Source organism: Cyprinodon tularosa, unplaced genomic scaffold, assembly GCF_016077235.1.
Source record: "Cyprinodon tularosa strain WSP-4 unplaced genomic scaffold, ASM1607723v1 ctg740, whole genome shotgun sequence".
Classification (NCBI taxonomy): Eukaryota; Metazoa; Chordata; class Actinopteri; order Cyprinodontiformes; family Cyprinodontidae; genus Cyprinodon; species Cyprinodon tularosa.
In genome coordinates, this window is record NW_024039497.1 from 177905 (window position 1) to 201720 (window position 23816).

The 23816-nt window shown below is 38.1% G+C and overlaps 2 protein-coding genes across 4 annotated transcripts in view; one reads left to right on the forward strand and one right to left on the reverse strand.

Annotated features, from left to right (window-relative positions):
• Nucleotides 1-1956, reverse strand: part of LOC119773073 (protein FAM160A1-like) — a 33349-nt gene extending 31393 nt beyond the window's left edge. For 2 of the 3 annotated variants that reach the window (XM_038269888.1, XM_038269886.1), the window contains exon 1: nucleotides 1797-1956. The gene's annotated coding sequence lies outside the window, so the exon portion shown is untranslated. Of the gene's footprint in view, nucleotides 1-1746; nucleotides 1764-1796 lie in introns of those variants that run through there. The other variant, XM_038269887.1, reaches the window with a different exon arrangement.
• Nucleotides 1957-6694: 4738 nt separating this feature from the next.
• The window catches only part of LOC119773074 (SH3 domain-containing protein 19-like), a 42696-nt gene continuing 25574 nt past the window's right edge, over nucleotides 6695-23816 (forward strand). Inside the window, exons 1-2 of the mRNA XM_038269889.1 lie at nucleotides 6695-7177; nucleotides 20333-20369. Of these exons, the coding sequence (XP_038125817.1) occupies nucleotides 7087-7177; nucleotides 20333-20369 (128 nt within the window). The 5' untranslated portion in view covers nucleotides 6695-7086. The remainder of the gene's footprint in view (nucleotides 7178-20332; nucleotides 20370-23816) is intronic.

Here is a 23816-nt window from a genome sequence, read left to right on the forward strand (position 1 = left end):
CAATGGACCAACACCAGCAGATGACATGGCACCCCAAACCATCACTGACTGTGGAAACTTTACACTGGACTTCAAGCAACGTGGATGAAGTGCCTCTCTTCTTTTCCTCCAGACTCTGGGACCTTGATTTCCAAAGGAAATGCAAAATTTACTTTCATCAGAGAACATGACTTTGGACCACTCACCAGCAGTCCAGTCCTGTTTCTCTTTAGCCCAGGCAAGACGCTTCTGACGCTGTCTGTGGTTCAAGAGTGGCTTGACACAAGGAATGCGACAGCAGAAACCCATGTCTTTCATACGTCTGTGTGTGGTGGTTCTTGAAGCACTCACTCCAGCTGCAGTCCACTCTTTGTGAATCTCCCCCACATTTTTGAATGGGTTTTGTTTCACAATCCTCTCCAGGGTGCGGTTATCTCTCTTGCTTGTACACTTTTTTCGACCACATCTTTTCCTTCCCTTCGCCTCTCTATTAATGTGCTTGGACACTGAGCTCTGTGAACAGCCAGCCTCTTTAGCGATGACCTTTTGTGTCTTGCCCTCCTTGTGCAAGGTGTCGATGGTCGTCTTTTGGACAACTGTCAAGTCAGCAGTCTTCCCCATGATTGTGTAGCCTATAGAACTAGACTGAAAGACCATTTAAAGGCTTTTGCAGGTGGTTTGAGTTAATTAGCTGATTAGAGTGTGGCACCAGGGGCCATCAATTTTGAACCTTTTCACAATATTCTAATTTTCTGATATGATGAATTTGAGATTTTCATTTGTTGTCATTTGTAATCATCAAAATTAAACAAAATAAACATCTGAAATATATGAGTTTGTATGTAATGTATGAATATAATATACAAGTTTCACTTTTTAAATGGAATTACTGAAATCAATCTACTTTTTCATGATATTCTAATTTTATGACCAGCACCTGTATACAGAAAAACTGATACATTTTTTCTTGATGCTGCTGTGCCTTTCCTGACCAAAATCAGGGTTAGTAACTTTCTGTACATCAAATGCCGCCATTTGTAAAGGGGTGGGGGGGCACAAACCTATCCTTTCTAAAAAGGAAAGTAAGGGCTTTGATCTTCACCAATCAGGAAATAACCAGAGGCTGAAATATCTTTTAATCGGCTCACTTTCACAGTCAACTTGATAATAAAGCATGTGTGGTGTTTTTGTGTGTGTGTATTTTTTTTATTTAAAATACTAGTGTATTTGATTTAAACCAGTGCAGTTTAGATTTACATAACAGTTTTGATTTACATTACAAAATAAAAAAATTTAAACTCAAACCAATTACCCATTAAATAATAACTTAACAGAATTTTTTTAAAATTGTCGCTTTATGTTTCCCTAAACATTTCCATCTCCTGATTCTGGGTAACATAAGTACAGAAGCTTTACTCAGAGCTGTTTAATGTGAATGAGGGGCGGGATAGGTGAGCACCATGGTGAACACACAGGTACACACAGGTGGACAAATATTACTCAGCAGGATGTAACATATAAGATAAGATAAACTGGATATGATATTACACACATGATGCTCAGATGAGATCTTGTGCAAATCTTCTTCCAGCATTTTTCTGAATTCAATCTGAAGTCAATTTATTGTAATTTACTCACAGTTACCTGTAGGTTGTTGGAGAATAAAATACTCTAATAAGAATTAAACTTTTTTTACACACTAAAGTACAGCAAGTGTTGAATCATAATATATCCGCTTTTTTTTAAAGTCAGCAATAAAGTATTTACCTCTAGAGACGCATCTGTGTCGCAGCGATCCAGTAAAAGACGCTTCTTACCTCTGAAATGTTGTTCAAAGTTGTTAAAGGTGAAAAAAGTATCCTAGAAGTTCCTTTAAAATCCTGAAACGTTTATAAATCCAGGTGTGAGTGACTGTGGTTCAGAGGTAGTGTTGTTTCTGAGCGCTTTGCCATTTATTAGGGATTAAGCGGCTTTACTGTCAATCATTTTGCTCCAAGCCTGGACCTTTACGTTAGCCCCGCCCACTGTGTGGCTTAACTCCACCCACTTGAAGGCAGAGCTCCTCCTCCAACTCATTAGTAGTGTCATTAGTTTTTATGACATACTTGTTGGAGCTATTTATTCTTTATTTATCTATCCATTGGAATTCTGTTAATTAATTCTAAATTCTAAATTGAAGACATGAAGTGATGTGGATCAGTCCACTTTCTATAAGTGTAGGGGCCTGGGAATTCTCTTAATCAAAAGGCAACAAAAACTGTAAATGTGTGTAAACAATTTAATATCTTTTTATAAATTTGTACTTTACCTGGCAAAATGTGATGATGTAAATTTTCCTTTTTGTTTTATGGTAAAATGTTAAAACACCAGCAATGTTGGATACTGCACAGTGTACTTATTTTCACAATGGAGACGAATGTTCATGTATTAATGTAAACTGTGCAATTGTTGAATTAAAAAAAAATAAAAAAAAAATAAAAAAAGGGGGGGCCTGGGAAAGGACCAGCAGGCATTTTGGGTTTGTGGCCCATGGTTTTTACCAGTGCAAGAGAGGTAGGACAAAAGAAAAGTTGGAACTCTGTGATTGTTAAATAGGAAATAGGATAATAAACCTTCCAGAACCATCATCAAATTTGCACATTGAACCTTCCTTTCCCTGTGTACAGAAACTTGATCCCGGTGCCTTATAGTGGCTTAATTGGATGTTTGGCTTGGCAAACAATCACCACTACAATACTGTATATTTGCACTTCTTCACGCTTCCCAAAACTGATGCTGATTTTAATGTGAGAAATTAAGTATTACTATGTATTTGGCTTTGTTGTATAAATGGGAAATCTGCAATAGGTAGGTTAAAATACATAGATGCAAAAATTCTGGATAACTTTAATTCTGCCAATAAATTCAATTATGCTAAAGTTAACATCCAATGAAAAAAAATAAAATAAAGAGAACATTATAACTGAATAACCTACCATTAGTCACCATATAAACACTATAATCAGAATAAAGAGTTTTGATTATTTAATGCAAATGTTTAAATTGTTATGCTAGAAATGTGTGGCTAAAAATTAATTTAGTTAAAGATAAGCCTGCATAGTATATTTAAATACATTTTAATTCCATGAACATTATATAGAGGAGGTCTTCAACAGGGGGTCCGTGACCACTAAGGGGTCTGAAGAGGTACTGCATGGGGGTTGCAAAAGTTTTGGTTGATTACACTTTTTTTTATATTCCCCCTGCAATTTTTTTCCAGTAACTAAAATGTTTTTAAATACACGTTATCATGAATTCAACACAATTTAGTAAAAAAGATAAATGGAGGCAGAAGACGTCTTTCAGTCATCAATGCTTCAGTGACACACAGGAGCTCTTTCAAGCTGGGTACCGTTTCATTCACAACACCTGTCCCATCAACCAGGAACCAGAATCAGAATTACTTTAATAATCCCAGAGAGAGAAATTACTTTTGTTACATCTGTAATAGAGTGACTATAGGACCAGTTTGATAGAACACAATTTTATACAATATATATAATTAGGGGGGCCCCGCGCTCGCCATCAGTTTCAGGGTCCTTGGCCTGGAAAACATTGAATATAATATTATATAGCATTTCAATCTGTTTCTGCTGTTTTAATGTTTTCATGGTTATGTTTTTCTGTTATTGTTAATTATAGGTTTCATGTTTAAGCAATGTTTTAAGCATCTTTACATGTTAATACGTTCATCTGAATGCATTTATTACATACCCCATGCACCTTTTCCTCCTTTTGGCACCTTCTTTTGACTATTAAGCCAATGAGAGAAAATAATTTCTCCACTGTGAGATCAATAAAGTCTTATCTTATCTTATCTATGCTTATGTACTTTATTGAATATTTTTATTCATATTTCCTGATTTTCAGTACTGTTTTATTTATTAAATTCTGCATTTTTTATTGTGGTTGTTGTTTGTATCCGTGTCCCTCTGTGAAACCTAGTACTTCTGGCAATTTATTGTATTAGAAATTTTCGACAGATAAAATTTGTTTTGTTGATGATTGATTGAATGATTGATAAATAGAATGATTTTTTTCTTGTTCTTCAGCTACTTCCGTAGTTTTTCTAAAATACCCGTAACTTTTTATATGTTATATTTTAAACTGATGTCCCAAATGTACTTGTTTTGGGAGTGGGGGCCTAAAGATTAGGGCATAGAGCTTGGAATCCAGAGGTTCTGAGTTTAAGTCCCACTCCCAGCAAAGACCCTTAACCCCACACTGCTCCCTAAAGCGCCGCACAATGGCAGCCCACTGCTTCCTAAGGGGATGGGTTAAATGCAGAGAGTTCATTTTATTTCTCTGTACTTGTGACAGTGTAATGGCAATAAAAATTCTGGAAATGTACTGTTCTGAGATTTTTAAGAGCTAACAAGTGTGCTTTGTTTTGTGTGTTACAGCACCATCTTGTGGTAAGATTTTAAAACTACACCCCTTATCTATGTCAATATACATGCTGTAGATTTCAACTTTATTAAATTGCAATAAATTATCAGTGTTCTATCCAACATCTTTAATTTTCCAAAATATATCTGAGTTTAAATAAACAACAGTCAATGAAAAGAGGTAAACAGGTGAAGAGCTTGATGTTGGTGACATCATCAGTGACATTAAAACAATGCAAAACTACATTTGATTTAAAAACAGTAAGACCTTGCAGTTTTGTTTTCAGTTTCTTGTAGCCAATCTCAGTGTTTCTCTTTTAGCTGCTTATTATGTTATTCTGCTCACACTGATTGTAATATGACTCCAAATAAACAGTCCAAACAGGCCACCCAGTGGACGCCCATCTGTTCCTGCTTGCATATTTAATATCTATTGTTCTTGGCCAGGGTTTGTGGTTTCAGGTCATTTATTTCTCTGTAATCCTTTCACTGTGGTGTGTATTTTGTGCATTTTTATTATACCTTCTGGCTCTTTTTAAAGTTTTGTTTGTTTCTTTTTCTTTAATCATTTTTGTCTTAGTGCTGTTAACATTAGAAGGCCTATTAACCACGGTAAAATCTGAAGCCAAAAATGAACATGTCGTACCTTATCAATACATTTAATTGGATAGAGTGCTTTAAACAGCTTTACCTCCCAGCAAAATGTCACACAGATTACACAACAACAGAAAAAATCTATACATACATATAATCAAATAAGACATCAGATGGAACATTATTTGCATAAAAACAAAGTTTGTTTTCCTTTCATTCATTTCTATTTGCTTCTCACCTTTTCCTTTATCCCTGCTTCTACCAAATCCTCCCTGAACATAAACAAATCTATGAGCTTTCTCTGTGATCTTCTTCTAGCTCATCCTCATATCCTGCAGCTGTAGATCACTGTTCCTGCACTGCACATATCCTGATATTGTATAGCTCATTGTGTCTTTAGGCTGCTTTAGCTGACTTCAGATATTGCAGATAAGTCTGCTTTTATATTTTTGTGGACTTTAGTGGCCTGCAGTAATCAGGTGGGAAAAGGCAGGAAGACAAAAAGGTCATAAAATAGAGGATTTGAACCCTGAAATTGACGCTTAAGACTGTATAAATGAAGCACCTGCTCTATTGTTACACCACAGGGCAATCCAAGTTCCTGCACCGTCTGATCACCTAAAGTTTCAACTTGTCTCTTTTTGTCAATCAATTTTAAAACGGGTCTCACTGTTACCTGCTACACCTGTTTATTCTCTTTTGCATCCATCCATCTGCCAAAGATCTCTCAGGACCAAAACAAAATAGTCAGATTGGGCTCAATTTTAGAGTATTTTGAGAAAAACAGATCAGTTATCAGTATCAATTTTTGTCTTGTTCATCACATATTAAAATATGCTGAATGTTTTTGACTTTTGTTGTTGTTGTTAAAGATGCCGTGTTGTATTCCATTTAACGAGTCTTCTTAAATGAACAAATGTGGTGTTTTAACAAAGCAGTTTAAATTCCTGCAGTGAAAACATATATTTCATTAAAAATACCAGTGTTTTTTTTTGTGTGTGTTTTTGTTGCATTTTTTTCTCTTTTTGAATACTGTATTAAAACTATTTTCAATTGTAAATAAAGAAAATATTAGAAAATGTTTTTAACTTTTTGAGTTTACAAGGGATTTTTTTTTGCATCACTCTTACATTAAAATAAATTCTGTTAACCTGGGTTTGTTTTTTACATTTAATGCTCAATGTTTGCAAGCAAATAAATGTTGTTTTTTTTATCGATCAATAAAGTTTAAAATTATTTTAAACAATGCAGATTTTATATTTAAGAGTCCTTCACAAGATTTAGCAGATGGACAAATTCACCAATAAAGTCACAAAAATAACCTTAGTTCTTAGTTTATTTATAACTGATCGTATTTATCTGGTGGGCTTCTTGTTTTGTCAATATAAAAGAAAAAATATTGTAGTTTATTTATAACAAACAAACAAATTTTAGTTAGGTATTTTAGTTATTTTATCTTTTTGTGCAGCACTTTGGAAACCTTGTGTTTATTTAAACCGTGCTATATAAATAAAGTGGATTGGAAAATTGTAAAATAATTATGTGTTGCAGGATCATGTTGAGAAAGCTGCTTGGTTTTATTCTAAAATGTTAAGTCCTCCCTAAAAAATGAAACCTTGTTTATGGCCGCCTTGAACTTTGCACCGCCCCTGGTCAGATAAGCTAATCATCATTTCTCTCATCTCCATTTTCGTGACGTCACGGGGTCGGCGCTCGTGCGGCTCCGTATCAGGAGCTCGCGGGGAAACAGGGAAGCTTGGGGGAAAGTCTTCAGACGAAGCTCGGCTTCAGAGCGAGTTTCCACCGGAGACTGGATGCGGATAAAACGGAGAACAGCTCCCGGGTTCAGAGGCAGAGTCTCTATCCGCTCCTGGAAGCCGTTCGGAGCTGGAAAGTTCTCGGTGTTTAGGTGAACTTGTCCCCGCTGGACGCTGTGTTTAGGCTGCAGGTTATCGACGGAGGAACCGGAGAAGAAGAAGAAGAAGGGAGGGGAGATGGGAATGCGGTTTCTCTGCTAAACAGGGGCTCCCTTTTTTATTCAGACACTGAAACCTCCAAAAAAACAATTTAAGAGGCATAAAGCGTCATGGCAGAGGCTCGGGCAGAAGAAGAGGAGGAAAACCTGAGGAGGGACACGCGAGAGCAAGTGGTCCGCAGACAGCCGAGCAGCTCCGGAGGTAAGAAGCTCCAGTTAGTGGCCTGTTTGCACCTGCTCACACCACAGTTTATCAGTAAGATGGAAAAAAAAAAAACGAGATTTTAAACACACGAGAAATACCTTAACTATTGAGTCTCCATAACAATAAACCTTGAATAAAAACTCTATGAAAGCGCGCTGTCTCTTTAAAGGCGCCGCAGAGAGCTGGGATGTTTGGAGGATTTCTGAGGAATGTCACACTGCAGATAACTCTGATAGGGAAGAGGATTAGGGCCACTGGGAAAATATAAACAAAGTTAACTGGTTTTTAAATAATCTTTCAGTTTAATTTAGGAAAAAAGTCAGAATTCTGACTTTAATCTCTGAATTCTGACTTTTTTTGTCACAATTCTGACACATTAATCTTATAATTCTGATACTTTAATCTTATAATTCTGACACATTAATCTTAGAATTCTGACACTTTAATCCTGGAATTCTGACACTTCAATCCTGGAATTCTGACACTTTAATCCTGGAATTCTGACACTTTAATCTTGGAATTCTGACACTTTAATCTTAGAATTCTGACACTTTAATCTTAGAATTCTGACACTTTAATCTCAGAATTCTGACGCTTTAATCTTAGAATTCTGACACTTTAATCTCAGAATTTTGACACTTTAATCTTAGAATTCTGACACTTTAATCTCAGAATTTTGACACTTTAATCCCAGAATTTTGACACTTTAATCTCAGAATTCTGACACTTTAACCTCAGAATTCTGACACTTTAACCTCAGAATTTTGACACTTTAATCTCAGAATTCTGACACTTTAATCCCAGAATTTTGACACTTTAACCTCAGAATTTTGACACTTTAACCTCAGAATTCTGACACTTTAATCTCAGAATTCTGACACTTTAACCTCAGAATTCTGACACTTTAACCTCAGAATTCTGACACTTTAACCTCAGAATTCTGACACTTTAACCTCAGAATTTTGACACTTTAACCTCAGAATTTTGACACTTTAATCTCAGAATTCTGACACTTTAACCTCAGAATTTTGACACTTTAACATCAGAATTCTGACACTTTAATCTCAGAATTCTGACACTTTAACCTCAGAATTTTGACACTTTAACCTCAGAATTTTGACACTTTAATCTCAGAATTCTGACACTTTAACCTCAGAATTTTGACACTTTAACCTCTGAATTTTGACACTTTAACCTCAGAATTCTGACACTTTAACCTCAGAATTTTGACACTTTAACCTCAGAATTTTGACACTTTAATCTCAGAATTCTGACACTTTAACCTCAGAATTCTGACACTTTAACCTCAGAATTCTGACACTTTAACCTCAGAATTCTGACACTTTAACCTCAGAATTCTGACACTTTAACCTCAGAATTTTGACACTTTAACCTCAGAATTTTGACACTTTAACCTCAGAATTCTGACACTTTAACCTCAGAATTTTGACACTTTAACCTCAGAATTTTGACACTTTAACCTCAGAATTTTGACACTTTAACCTCTGAATTTTGACACTTTAACCTCTGAATTTTGACACTTTAATCTCAGAATTCTGACACTTTAACCTCAGAATTTTGACACTTTAACCTCTGAATTCTGACCTCTTTCTCAGAATTCTGTCTTTTTTTCCCTCAGAATTCTGACGGAATTCTTACAGCTAACAAACATGTTAGCATCAAGCCGTAGCTATGTCCATTTTAAAGACTAAACTAGCTCTCTTTTTTTTATCACCTTCAGCTCTTCCATTAATGAAATAGCATCACCGGGACCCCTTTGACACGTAAAAAGTCGCCTAATTCTGTAATTTTCCACCAATGTGTTACTGGCCCTCTCAAACAACTCACATCTTTGTCAGTGAAGCTGAGTACTCCCACATCTCTTCCTTCATGGTTCCATGGTACATTAAGATCCTTAATTCTGAGATGAAAGTCAGAATTTTGACTTTTTTCCCATATTAAACCGAAATGATTATAAAAATAATTTCATGGAATTAAAACATGTTTAAAGACATAAAAAAACATTTTCATGAGAATCTCACATTTTCAATGTCAACATGGAGCATGTTTTCTAAACAGAATCAAAGGTAATATAAGTTAAATAAGTTTACAAATAAATGTTAAATAAACATAATATAAATAAATTTTATTGATCTCACATTGGAGAAATTTAACCCATCCCCCTGGGGAGCAGTGGGCTGCCATTGTGCGGCTCCCTGGATGCACATGTGGGGTTAAGGGTCTTGCTCAGGAACCCAGAGATTTTTTTTATTTATTTTTTTTGCAAGTTTTTCAATGTATATATTTTCTAGTTGCACATTTTTCAGAGAGTGGAGTCCAGCTTTGCAAATCTAACACGTTAGTTTCGAGTTTCCTGCTTCAGCTAACAGGATTACTCTGGTGCTAAAGGAAAACATCTGACAGGATTATCAATAGTGACTCCATACAATTCTGTCCTGAAGTTCAAAGTTTGAACTGTGCTTCTTTCCTTCATGCGGACAATGACTCTCACCCCAGTGGGTAAACCATGTGGTTTCACAGTGGGTGTGGACCGCCTCAACTCCAAGCCATAAAACCTAAAGCCAACATATCACTGCTGGAGATGAAACTTGACCAAAACAAACTCGTAGAAAGCTGACAGCCAATCGGTTGTGTAAATATCTTATGTTTTTGACAGAATATTTTTTTTTTGTTTTGTCAGAGGAAACAGAAAACAGTAATTGAACACCTTCTACCTGCTGCTGTGTGAGTCAGACGAGTCTGATCGTGTTTAAACACAGCAGGCGAGGCCTTTCCCTGAGGTTAAGGTGTGCAGTAATAACACGCTGCACATTTTAAACAGGGTTTTTAAACGTCTATACCACCAATTTTCTGATGCAGTCATTGTTGTGTTTCCCCTTTCGGTTGTTTTGCAGTGTTTTCAAATGACTCTGGTTGAGAAGGTAACAGCAGTCGCAGGATTTAAAGTGTTGTGGTGGCGGTTTGAACCGTCACAAATCAGCTAGTTTCATCATGTGGCTGTTTTCTGGTTATTTTTAACTGTAAAATTATAACTTACTAAAATAGAGTGGCTGTAGATCACTTTAGTGACTTTTATTTTAGCCCCCAGTTCAAGGGGCTGAAAGATTAAACCCACATTTTTAAAATATTCTGTTTTTAGAGGTCTTTATTCTAATTTTATTGACTTATAAGATCAGAATATATGGAACCTTTGAGGTCTACAGTTAAACGATTTTTAAAAGAAAAAGGTTAAAAATGCAAACATAATTTAATTAAGTAAAGAAACCAAAACGTTCACTCCTTTTCAGCAGTTTACTTTCAAGAATCTATGAGATTCACCAAGAACAAGAAGAAAATGTTTGTTCATTGAACCCAGACTGTCCTGTTGTTTGATTTAAACTCTCTTAGATGGTTGATTTTCCTAGTTCATAGTAAAAAGCAAGAGTTTCATTTCACAAGTGCTTAAAACTTAATGAGTGAATGTTTAAAATGTCCAAAGCTTCTGGAAAAGAAAGCATGGATTACAGGGCTCGATGTTAACCATCGCCCGATCTCCCGGGGCAAGTAGTTTTATTGTTGGGAGAGTACAAATTTCATTGCATTTGACCGCCGGGCAAGTGCAATGATCGCAAAAAAAAAATTATCACTCAAAATTACTGTAAAATCACAGACATTCGATGAAAACGACCTAGAAGCGTTGCCGGCGCCATTTTTGTTGTTTTGTACACATTCTCGCGTGATTTGAAAAAAGGCGCGTGATTTGAAAAAGCCAGGTGATTTTCTGCCAGATGGCGGGATTTTTGTCCACTTAGCTGTAATTGTTATGTAGCTACCAAACCGACAAACGTCTGCATTTATTTTGTCAGGGAAAACTAATCCTGAGTCAGTTAAAAGTCAGGGAATTCTGAAATGTCAGACTGTGGAAACCCTGTATAAAATAACTATGTATAATGATTCTCTAGAAAAGTCACATTATATTAATAGTATTATCTTGTATAAACATACCGTGACTCTAAAATAAAAGTTATTCATTTGTGACATTGACTTCTGTCTTGTGATTTATCTTAAGTTTTTAACCTGTCAAGTTTTTTTCAGATTTTTAACATTACAATTTATATTTTTCCAAGCAAACAACAGTTTAAAGCAAAGTTTAGTTTAAAAATAATGTGCAGGAAGGATGGAAAAGCTTGTTAACACGGTAATGTAGGCTGGAGTTCATTATCTGACGCATGCATATACACACAAGGAACCTGAAAACTTAAAAAATACTGAATTACAAAAAACATTTAAAAAACAAACATGTTTCATTGATATATATACAAAAATGAATATTTGGAACTATATTTATCAAACATTATACTGGGCAAGTAAAATTTGTTTCTGGGCAAATGAAATGTGAGAGTCACTTGCCCAAAGGGCAAGTACTAAAAATCCTTAACGTCAACCCCTGGATTATTTACTTTTATTTCACCCTTTATCATTACTTCCATTGTCTGTGAATTGCAAGTGCAGAAGCTTTATTTCTTAAGCAATGTTGCTAACAAATCAAATTCAACATTAAACATGTTGCGGTCTTAAGGCATCTGGGTTTGTGATAGCAAGGGTGAAACGGCACATCTGCAGTCAAAATCAACCTCTATCTGAAAGAATTCAGCAGCAAAGTCAGAAAAAAAACTGTTTAGATCAATTTAAAAAAACTGAAGAGTTTCATTGTTTTTGTCTTACTCCTCTGGTTTAGTCCTGTAATGTGTCAAAGTGATGGAAATGTGTGTTTAAAGGGCGCCAGCAGGGTTTAACCTGCAGGGATAAACAGCTCTCATGAATAAAGGAAGGTCTGTGGTTTACCTGCCTCACTCAGATAAAGACCAAATGCAGTTGCAGTTGGGCGGGGCGAAATCACCTCAAATCAGTGTCACGACAAATTGGGCAGTTTTACCTCGATAACGATAAATGCATGATAAATTCTCAGGCTCATCTATAAGAAATAAAGGCATGTGCAGGAAATGCAACTCATTGATTTATAATTTATTTATTGAATAAATCATGTTACATATTACTCTCAATTAAATATTAAAGTTTTGTACCCATTTGGGTTTTAACATTCAAAAATGTCTCATTGAACAGGAGAAAAATGTTTCCTGTCTGGCAAAAGTTTTTACTCAAAGGTAATGGAGCCTTTTGCACATCTTTGAACTCAACGGCGTGGCTGTGCTGTAGATGGTGGAGGTTGGTAGTGTTACTTTTACACCATGTACACTACCCTGGAAAAACCGTGCCGAAACCGGTCCGAGCTCAGTAACTGAGATAACTTATCGTGTGTAAATGGACCGAGCTAGACACAACCGAACCGCACTAACTGCAGACCAGTTCCAGAGGTGGGTTCGGTTCTCTGATAACAAGAGCGCATGAGCAGAACGCGTCATCTCCGTCTGGCTGCCATCCCGATTCACACTCCATTCCAGTAGTTGGCGCTAATGCCCCTCCGGGAGTTGCTTACCAACCAACACAAAACAGAAATCCAGCAGCTGAAGTTGAAGAACAACTATAAACATCCATGAAAGGTTGCCGTCTTCGCCTGACCCTCCACAAACACCGAAGTACAGCAATAATAATCAATAATAAATTAATGTGATGGGCGCCGCCATTTTGATTTGCTTGATTCCCTCCTCCTCCTCCTTCTTCTTCTTCTTCTTCTTCTTGTGTTTTATGGCGGTTGGCAAACAACTTTTGGTGCATTACCGCCACCAACTGCTTGATTTCCTCCTTCAATACTGGCAGTAATACCGCAGATCGTCACTAGGAGGCGAGGAGTTGAGGAACTGAGATAGCGTGATGTGTCAACGGTCATCAGAATCGAGCTCGGCCTGGTTAACTGATCCGAGCTCGGACCGGTCTCGGCATGGATCGGTTTTTCAAGGGTAGCGTAAATGGGGTATTTGGGTAGTCCCAACAGTTTTCGGACAGACTTTGAGGTTCATGTTCTTTTGCTCAACATCTACTTTAGTGCCACCGAACTGAGTGAACAGTGAGAACAATGTGCATCGTTTTTTTGCACATCCTTGCTTAAAGGAATAGTACACCCAAAACATGATTAGCCTTCATTTTCTACTCACCCCCATGCTGAACAACACTCTGGAGTACTTTTTTGATATCTCAAATGCATCTGGAGATCTGGGAGGCTTCTTGCTGTCTGCTGACATTCAAATAATGGAGGTCTATGGTGCCCGAGGCAGAAAGGTCCATAAAAGTCCACAAAAAACGTGTCAATATTCCTCCATACTGCTCGTCCAATGTATTCCAAGTGTCCTGAGTGGGTAGCATCCAGAATTTACTCGAAACGAAGTCATTTAGAATGTTTTTAGAGCATAAACAGTAGTGTATAGGATTTCCTGAAAGCGCGCGCCGGCGCGTTCATCATGCTACGGAAGCCGGCAGACCAAACCAGATGAAAGTGCGCATTCAGCTCGGCAAAGAACTCATGCTCTTCCTCAACACTGAAGTCCTCAGACATTTTTCTTTCGTTGTTTCTTTCTTTGCACAGGTAAACAGCACATTTCTTCTTCTACGCTTGCATTATTGGAAGAGCAGACGCTGAATGCGCACTTTCATCTGGTTTGGTCTGCCACGGTTTCCGTAGCGTCGTGAGCGCGGATGTGCGCGCTTTCAGGAAATCCTATACACTACTGTTTATGCTCTAAAAACATTCTAAATGACTTCGTTTCGAGTAAATTCTGGATGCTACCCACTCAGGACACTTGGATTACATTGGACGAGCAGTATGGAGGAATATTGACACGTTTTTTGTGGACTTTTATGGACCTTTCTGTCTCGGGCGCCATAGACCTCCATTATTTGAATGTCAGCAGACAGCAAGAAGCCTCCCAGATCTCCAGATGCATTTGAGATATCAAAAAAGTACTCCAGAGTGTTGTTCAGCATGGGGGTGAGTAGAAAATGAAGGCTAATCATGTTTTGGGTGTACTATTCCTTTAAAGCCTGCTGCCGTGCGCTGAACTCTGACTGTGATTTTGTTTACAGCTGTGTTAGACGCTTCTTCATTGGGCTCCATTCTCTTTGTTTACGCTTCTGACTGGATTGAGGGAGTCGATTAGACACCAGCTGTTTAAAAAGTTTTCCACTCATACAAGCTTACTGTAGCCGAACGTCCACCCTAACCCTGAATCCCTAATTGCTATCTGGTTGAATTGTCTCTGTAAAGTGACTTGAGATGACATGTTGTTAATTGCCGCTATATAAATAAACTGAATTGAATTGAATCTTATTATTAATCGGAAAAAAAATTACAGATTAATCGATTTAGCAAAATAATCCTTTAAACGCAGCATTTATAATAACCACACATTGATTTTAATCGTCATTACTTCTGTGTTTTTTTAAATACCTTTTAACATTTTTGTCATTTATGCTTTTGTTTGCATTGCTAAAGCTTTAAAAAAGTGTGTTTAGAACATAAATAGTAAAAAAAAAAAAAAAAGCAGCATTAGGGGTCTGCTTTGTTGAATCACAGAAAAGGATGGACATTAGACCGTCAGCACAGGAAGCAGACATTAGCAGTGGGGATAAAGACTATTACACACGGTTATTATAGAGCTATAAAACAAGATACAAATGTGATAAGTGTAGTGTCATCTATGTAGATTTAATTAGGATAATCTGTGTTTCCGCAGCTGGATGAGATGGACAGCTACAGCTGCTCTGATTTGCAAAAACCCGACTTAGATGTTTTCTTCATTGTCTTTATAAATGATGTTGTAATTGTATCAGTTTTAGTCTTTCAGTGTTCGCTCTGATTCAGAGAATAATATATTTAGATTTATTAAATGAAAAAAACGCTTAATATTCACTTTAATCTGCAGCATTTTGTATTACCAATGAACTGGAAAGTTAGATTATTTTTTGTACACATGGTGTATTTATGACAAAGGTTTAATATCGCTGAAGATATCTGTGTAGGAGACAAACGGACATAACCTTTGATGCTATAATAAGAACTTTATGTTCACTAATTTTTCTGATGTTCTTTCCGACCTTTTAAATAAAGGAAATGGAGCAAGGGCTTTCATGTTTACAGTTTATTAAATAATAATTACACTTGATCAATAAAAAGGCGACATATTAACAGAAATATCATTCCCAGATTATTTGATCATTCGATTAATGTTGCATCAAATTTTTTTTCCTGGTTCATTTTGACAGAAGTCACCCGGTAATAAAGTTAGGTTGAAGATTAACTTTCACTGTTCTTAGAAACGCAGTAAAGGTGATGATCAGACGGAAGAGAAAACAAGTTAAAATATGTGACATTTATACATTTATATTTATAGTTTTTGCATGAGGAGAGCTTTGACAGAAATACTAAAAGAAATTACAATGCTCTGTATCAGTCTGGGTCTAATGAGCAAAAAAAGCCCTGTATAGACACGTCACATGATCTTACAGTAAGACATGATAGCTGAATACACCAGTAAAGGGGCCAATGCATGCTTTCATTGGCTGATACCCCCGAAAAACACTAATAGTGACCAAAAATATGATTAGACCGACACATCGATCCATCTCTACTTTACACTGTGTTTCTCATGAGCTCAATTATACCATCCTCAGCTTCCATCATCGCATTCTCAAATCAGCGCTTTCCTTTGCTTTAACTGAAAATATTTAACAAGACAATTAGGGCTGGGTAAAAAAATCGATTTTCGATCGATTCGTTTACATTTTTGCAAAATAAATGTGTAGAGAATGAGATAGATTAGTTTTATATTGAAGCTCTCATTCAAATGAGCAGACGTGTGCAAATGCCGACCCCAATAACACACCGCTCAGCAAGCTGTCCCAACTGAAGTCTGATGTCTGGAAACATTTTGGATTTAAAAATAACTAAAGATAATGTGCTGGATATGTGACATTAAGGTGACTTCCCACTACATTGATAATGAGTGGCGCCTCGCATCTCGTGCTACAGGCCACCAAGATGACTTCAAGCCAGACAGCTGCAAATATAGCCAATAGTTTGACTGAAGACATTAACAAATGGGGGCTGACCAGCAGACACCCTGTAGTTGTTACAGACAATGCTGCAAATATGGTTTGTGCAGCGAAGATAATGCAGCTCATGCATGTCTGCTGTGTCACGTCTGGTTGCTCGTGTGAGGCTTCACTTTTTCACTTTTCACAAACAAGTTTGCACTTTTGAGGCAGTTTTGTTCACATCTTAAGTTTAAAATATCTGATTTACAAGTTTGCACTTTGTATTTTATATGACAGGAAAAAAAATACATGAGCATTTTGAAACACTATTAAACCACTTTCATTATTGTAAAAACAGATTGAATCGATTTAGAACTGTATGAATTAAAATTTAATCGATTCAGGACTTTGGCCAAAAATACCCAGCTGTAAAGACAATTAAACAATAAATAAGGAAACATAATTTGTGAACAAGATGAATTGATTCCCTGCTAAGCTAATGCTAACCAATGTTACTATTTGTGTGCAGAGCTCCAGCTTTGTCGCTCTACTCTCAGAGGACCTGCCTCAATCTGTTATTAATTTTTCTAGCATCTGGAGACTTTTCATTTCTGCTCTTTAAGGGGGGGTTGTTGTTGTTGTTTCTTTTTGCTCTGGCAGATGAAGCTTAATGAAAACGGTTTAAATGATCATTGCAAATTTAGGCCAGATCTTCCTTTTCCCTCCGTGTTATCAGAAAAATGTCGTCAGTTTTTGACCCATTCCCTGCTTTTTAAAAGTTAAACATTCATGCCTGTTTTTCCCACAAACCTTCTTAGTGTCTGTGAGGTGATAAATGTCACATGTGGGTGTTTTATTTTGCAAGGTCCAAGGAAAAAACAGTGGAGGCTTTAAGTTTACTCCTTTCTGGATTGAATTTGTCTGAAATGTTTTCATTAAAATCAATATCTCTATTATTCTACTTTTTTATACCAAATTTTCTGTGTTTGAAAATAATTTTTAAGCTTTAAAATAAGCTTTCATTGACTTGCAGAGATGCATCATCTTGGATATTCGATTAGAAATTCTTAATTTTGTTTCAGGATACATCTGTTGGACAACCTTTTAAAGAGATTTCAGTTTTCCTTTTTTCTTTTTCTGAGAAAAAAAAAAAAATCACATCATTCCACTTTAACCCTTGACCTCTGACCTCCTTGAGGGAAAACAGAAACTGTCCCGATGACGAGCGCGGACTAGAAATGTGCAGCGTTGCTGGTCTGCATGTTAGAGCGTGGCTCCAGCTCAAAGCTAACATCTGGAAATGTTAAAGCACTGATGACTCCTGCAGAATCCTGCTGCAGCCAATCAGAGCCTCACTTCCTGGAAGCTCTCCACCAATCAGGGAGCCTGCCTGAGCTGAGGGACGGTCCGGTTAGAGTTTCAGGGACCAAAAGAAGTCGAGGAGAAGCAGAGAGGGGAGTGAGGAGATTAATTTCTGACTTTATAGATGGCAGAAGAAGAAAAGTAAGGATCAAAGTTACATTTTGAAGAAGCAAATGTTTAGCTGTGTTTGAATCTAAAGCAGATCAAGCTTAGCTGGTTTACGGTTTGGACTGGGAAGAAAACAAAGGAAAGGAGGTAGGAAATGGAAAAACTCAAATCCACACAGGAAAGTCTCCTAGTTTTTATGTTTCTCTTTAACTTAAATGATGAAACTGCAGGAGCTTCAGCTGAAACTAGTAAATAGTTCTTTGTTTTTCTGGATCCTTTGTCAACTTGGAGCTGACAGTTTTATCTAAAGGATGTGACAGACTCTTCCTTTGGTTGTTAGGTTGGACTTTTATCTGACCTCCTCGCTCCATGTCAGCTGCTCACAGAAAAAGTTTCCATAACAAATGAAAAGACTGCTTTATTCTGATACTGTAACCTAAATATACCACCTAGTTTAATTGTGTAGCTCAGACAATCATCCAGGTAAAGTTTCAGTGCCATTTTCACATTAAAGCCCTTCTATAAAAGCTCTTCTCTCAGAAAATAATTAAAATGTTTATTCTTTTGGGCTTGTTTAAAGAAATAAAATGTAAAAAGTGTTAGTTTATGAAGTTAAGGAGGAGAAAAAAAGATGGTGTCTGTTGAAGCTTCAGCGCAGAGTGGGCAGATCAAAAGCTGTGATTCAATCTGTGGGAAATAAGTTTAGATGACCTCATCACTTTTCTACGGAGCATCAAGGACGCATAAGAATATCTGGAGACTAGAGTAACAGGCTTGTTTTACTTAAATTGATCCAGATTTCTGCATCTCGTTCATATTTGCAATATTGTGGATCATCATGCTTGTAGATGGAGCCAGTATAAGGATAAGTTCAGGATAGAAGTCTGATCTTTATCCTGTCATTGCTGCCTAACAGTTCACACACTAAAGCAGGGGTAACCAGTTAAAAATCAGCAGGGTCCTAATAAAGAAAATCATCAACCAGTAAAGGTCCAGAGACATTTTTAATTATAATACTTTAAAGAGAATTTAACACTGAAATCAAATGAGGTTTTTATGCATTTGAATTTTTAAATAAAAAAAACATCTTTCCATTTTAAAATTTAAAGTATTTTCAAGTAGAGAACAACAGTCGTTCAGTTTGGTATATAGACAATTACCAAATTCACATGTTTAACACCTGAACTGATTGTTATTTTTTTTCTGTCTTAATGAGAGCAGTGGGCTTTATGCTGGCCTGCAAGGCTTTAAACCTGGTTTGAATGGAGACAAAGCCATTCTAAAGCACATATCCAGGTGCTCATTATAAGCCTGGATCCATATTGAATTTTGATTCTCTTCATGGTGGAGAATCCTGCTTCACAGCAACAGGTTGAGCCAAACATACTCAAAATGTTCAGGGTCATCTTTGAGCACCATTTCACTTTTCTTTCACCAGTTCACTGCGGTTCTTCCTGCAGTCCCAACTTTCTTTCACTTTCTCATCATCTTCTTCTTCTTTCCCATCGCCCGACTTGCCACAGGTTTGCCTGCTGTGTCTAAAAGTAGCATCAGCAGCAACCCAGACTGACAGCAGCCCATTGGCTAACTTGTATCACACGTAGCCGGGTCCTGGGCGTTCTGGAGGGCTTTACCGTAAAAACAGGAGAAGCGGCTGAAGTGAAGTTAGACACTGCTGTTGGACAACATGCAGTGTGTTTAGGTGTTTTAAATCAGGTGGGAGACCTATAAAGTGCTGTTGGCGCGTCTTCCAACTCCAGTTCTTTGCCACTCGCCAGTCCGACACAACAGATTTTTTTCCCTGCTACACCCGGCTGCTTCGCTTCTTCTTCTTGTTTACTACTGGCGGTTGGCTTTGGTCGCAGTACCGCCACCTTCTGCTCTGGAGTGTAATCGCTTCCTCTATGAGAAAAAGGAGCATCGCATGAACCGAACGAAACACACACGAACTGAACCGAGGCAGTCGAACCGACGGTTTTCATAAATCGTCTCATCCCTAATATATATATATATATATATATATATATATATATATATATATATATATATATATATATATATATATATATATATATATATAAATACCCATGTAATCACATGTGCATTAACCTTGTAAAATGATCCTACTATTAAAAAAAATAAAAATAAAAAGCTGTCATATGTGGATGCACTGTATGTACTGTATATATCCATGCACCTTTTTCTTCCTTTAACACCTTCTCCTTTGACTATTTGAGCTGATGTAAGGAGTAAATTTCTCCACTGTGAGATCAATAAAATCAATCAATCAGTCAATGGCCCGTAATGAAAGCGGAATCTGTAAGTTTAACTTTTTCTTCCTCTTCTAAGAGCAGGTCTATACATGCAATCAGAGGTGTGATGACACCATCAGTCAGTGCAGAAACCAGGCCTCATGGATGCCATGTTTTTATAGTCTATGCAAGGTCACCATCTGCTTCCTGCTCGTATATTGATCCAGTTAGATTGTTTTTCGCTGACCTTTAAACAGCTAATGTATATTTTCAGACTATGCTAAACCTCAGAGAGAGCGGTGACACATCATTTTGAATAGGAGTAAGAGGAGAATCTAGGAGGTGTTGCCTCATTCTAATTGAGTTCTTCATCAGGATATGGAAGCGCAGCTTTATTATCTCAGATTGCTGCTAAACCGATTGTTTTTCTGCTTCTCCTCAGGTCGGCCTGACAGACGTAAGCCAGAGCATCGCCACAGGTAACCTTTTTTCTTTTCTTTTTATTTCCCCCACATGGGGAAGGCGGGTTGGTCCAAGGAGGAGCATTTGATGTTGAATCCTTTTGAACTTTGACAGTTGCTTTAATCGAATGCAAGGGTTATTTGGCTTAAATAGAACAAAGGAAAACCTCTTCAGATGTTCAGGAGAGATTTGAATGCGGTTTAAACTCATCCTGCTGTTTAACTGCGGCTCAGGCACATTTCTTCTGTTCTCTTACTGACTTCCACGTTTTAACTTTCCTCCCCTTTGGTCTCTGCTTCTTACACACTCCCCAAAGTATTTACCCTGTTGGCTGGTTGGCATGGCGACCTGTAGAAGTCATCGGGTTTAAGGATCTGGAGTTTATTCATCAAAAACAGAGAAACATGACCCAGCAGCAGCAGGTGTTGAATCACCTAAACCTCTCTGATTCGGCCATGTTTAGTTTTAATGTTAATTCATGTTAATGAGGTTTCCCACTCTTCATCAGAGGCTGGCACTGCTGTTATTGCTTTCAGCTCCTGACCTTCAGCAAAACACATGTTTAAAACTGCAAAACAAAGACAGCTTTGAGTGCAGTCCCATTGCAGCACAACATAAAACCCCCACAGAGGATGACTCAGAAGTTTAAATGGCATCATAAAGCTATTATAATCAAGTAAATGTGGTTTTGATTACAAATGCTGTGCCATGATGTCAATGCAGAGATCAGAAGCATTAGGTTGTAGTTTAGTTTTAATCTATTCCTAAGATAGAATCTTTACTTTAAGCAAAATACATTTAAAAGAATAGTTTTTTTTTATGATGGTGATTCCCTTCTTTGGTTTATGTCAAACCTCACCTCCCATCTCTTTTTTGCAGTTGTCTCTGGTCTCATTCTAGAGTTAAATACGGAGGACCTCAGGGATCTCTGCTCGGGAATTGAAATTTCTTTACAATCTATATTCTTTGATACTGTAAAATGAATGGACAACATTGAATACGTATTTTGTTTCATATTTGATTAGCACCACTCGAGTACAGGTCAGGTGGGCCATTCCTTCCAACCACGCCTCCCCAGGTCTCACTGTCGTTGCCCACATGAGTTTAAGGACAGAATTTCTAGGTGCAGCCAAGGTGTTGAGGGGATCTGTCTTGGTGGCCTTAGGATTGGGTCTCTGTTATTCGTGGATGATGTGGTTCTATTGGCTTCATCAGGGCGTGATCTACAGCTCTCACTGGAGCTGTTCGCTGCAGAGTGTGAAGCAGCCGGGATGAGGATCAAATCCAAATCTGAGACCATGGTCTTGAGCCGGAGTAGAGTGCCTTCTACCGGTTGGGGAGGATTTACTGCCCCTAGTGGAGGAGTTTAAGTATCTTGGGGTCTTGTTCACAAATGAGGGGAAGATGGGGCGGGAGATGGATAGGCGGATTAGTGTGGCGTCTGCTGTGTACTGGTCTGTTGTGGTGAAGAGAGAGCTGAGCCAAAAAGCAAAGCTCTCGATTTACCGGTCGATCTACGTTCTTACCCTCATCTATGGTCATGAGCTTTGGGTCATGACCGAAAGAATGAGATCCCGGATACAAGTGGCTGAAATTAGTTTTCTCCGTAGTGTGTCTGGGCTCTCCCTTAGAGATAGGATGGGGAGCTCAGTCATCCAGGGAGGATTCAGAGTAGAGCCGCTGCTCCTCCACATCAAGAGGAGCCAGTTGAGGTGGCTCGGGCATCTGGTTAGGATGCCTCCTGGACTTCTCCCTGGTGAGGTGTTCCAGGCATGTCCAACCAGGAGGAGGCCCAGGGGAAGAGCCAGGATATGGAGGGACTATAGCCCCATTTACACTACCCTTGAAAAACCGATCCAGGCCGAGACCGGTCCGAGCTTGGATCGATAACCAGGCCAAGCTCAGTTTTGACGACCGTTCACACGTCACACTTATCTCGGTTATCTCGACTCCTCGACTCCTCGCCTCCTAGTGACGATGTGCGGTATTACTGCTAGGATTGAAGGAGGGACTCAAGCAGCTGGTGGCGGTAATGCACCAAACGCTGTTTGTCAACCGCCGTAAAACCCAAGAAGAAGAAGACGAAGGAGGAGGGAATCAAGCAAATCAAAATGGCGGCGCCCGTCACATTCAGAAAGTTATGCTTGATTATTATTGCTGTACTTCCGTGTTTGCGGTGGGTCAGGCGAAGACGGCAACCTTGCGCGGATGTACTTGAGAAATTCGGCTTTTGGGAAGCCGACTTTCTGGAATGGAGTGTGAATCGGCATGTTCAGCCAGTCGGCGATGACGCGTTCTGCTCATGCGCTCTTGTTATTAGAGAACCGAGCCAGGAAAAAACCGAGCCGAACCCACCTCGGGAACTGGTCTGCAGTTAGCGCGGTCCGGTTATGTCTATCTCGGTTCAGTTCAGGTTGTTTCCGTTCACACACGACAAGTTATCTCAGTTACTGAGCTCGGACCGGTCTCGGCTCAGTTTTTTAAGGGTAGTGTAAACGGGGTATAAGTTTCTCGGCTGGCCTGGGAGCACCTTGGGATTCCTCAAGAGGAGCTGGCCCAAGTGACTGGGGAGAGGGAGGACTGGGCCTCCCTACTGAAGCTGTTACACCCACGACCCGACCCCGGATAAGCGGAAGAACATGGATGGATAGATTTGATAAGCAGACATCCGTCCATCTTCTCTCGTTTATTCTGTCTGGGTAGCAATGGGGCCAGTGCCTGTCTCTGTGACAGTCTATGGGTGAGAGGCGGGGTACACCCTGGATAGGTCGCCAGTCCATCGCAGGAAAATAAAGCTTTTCCACTTGAGGAGTTCAGGATAGAGAATATTGACAGATGACAAAGATTTATATCTTAGATGTCAAATGTTTGCACATTTTCTTTTACAATTTTGCTATATTTGCTGCTTGAGTTGAGTTACTCTTTCAGCTAAAGGCATATTTTAGAGTCTCTATACTCTAAAATGCTAACAATGAATTGATTACAAAATTAGTTCATGATTATTTCAATAACTGATTAATAACTATGAATCTGATTAATTGTTTCAGCCTTAGTTTGAGAAACTAACCTGAGAAAGTAAACAGGCTGTGATTGAATACTTTTCAGTAGATTAGGCCAATCGTTTTAATTAAAATAATTCCAATTCCTTGTTTCAATTCCAGTTCCTATTGGTTCCAATTCCTTTAAGAAGAAGAGTCCTAAAACTTTTACATGCTATAAATTAGCTCGCTACCCAGAGTTCTACCCAGATGAAATACTTCCCAATGAAAAGTAGTTCCTTGAACATTTAACTTTGTGTAAACACTAGAAATGATCACATAGTTGTTTTCAACAAGTATGTATCAAACCTATGAACTCGGTGAACATGGTGTTTTAGCAGAATTTACTTTTTGTAGAACATTTTGTCTTTGGTGCAAACCAGAGATGGGGACTCGAGTTTGTGACTCGTACTCGAGTCGCACTTA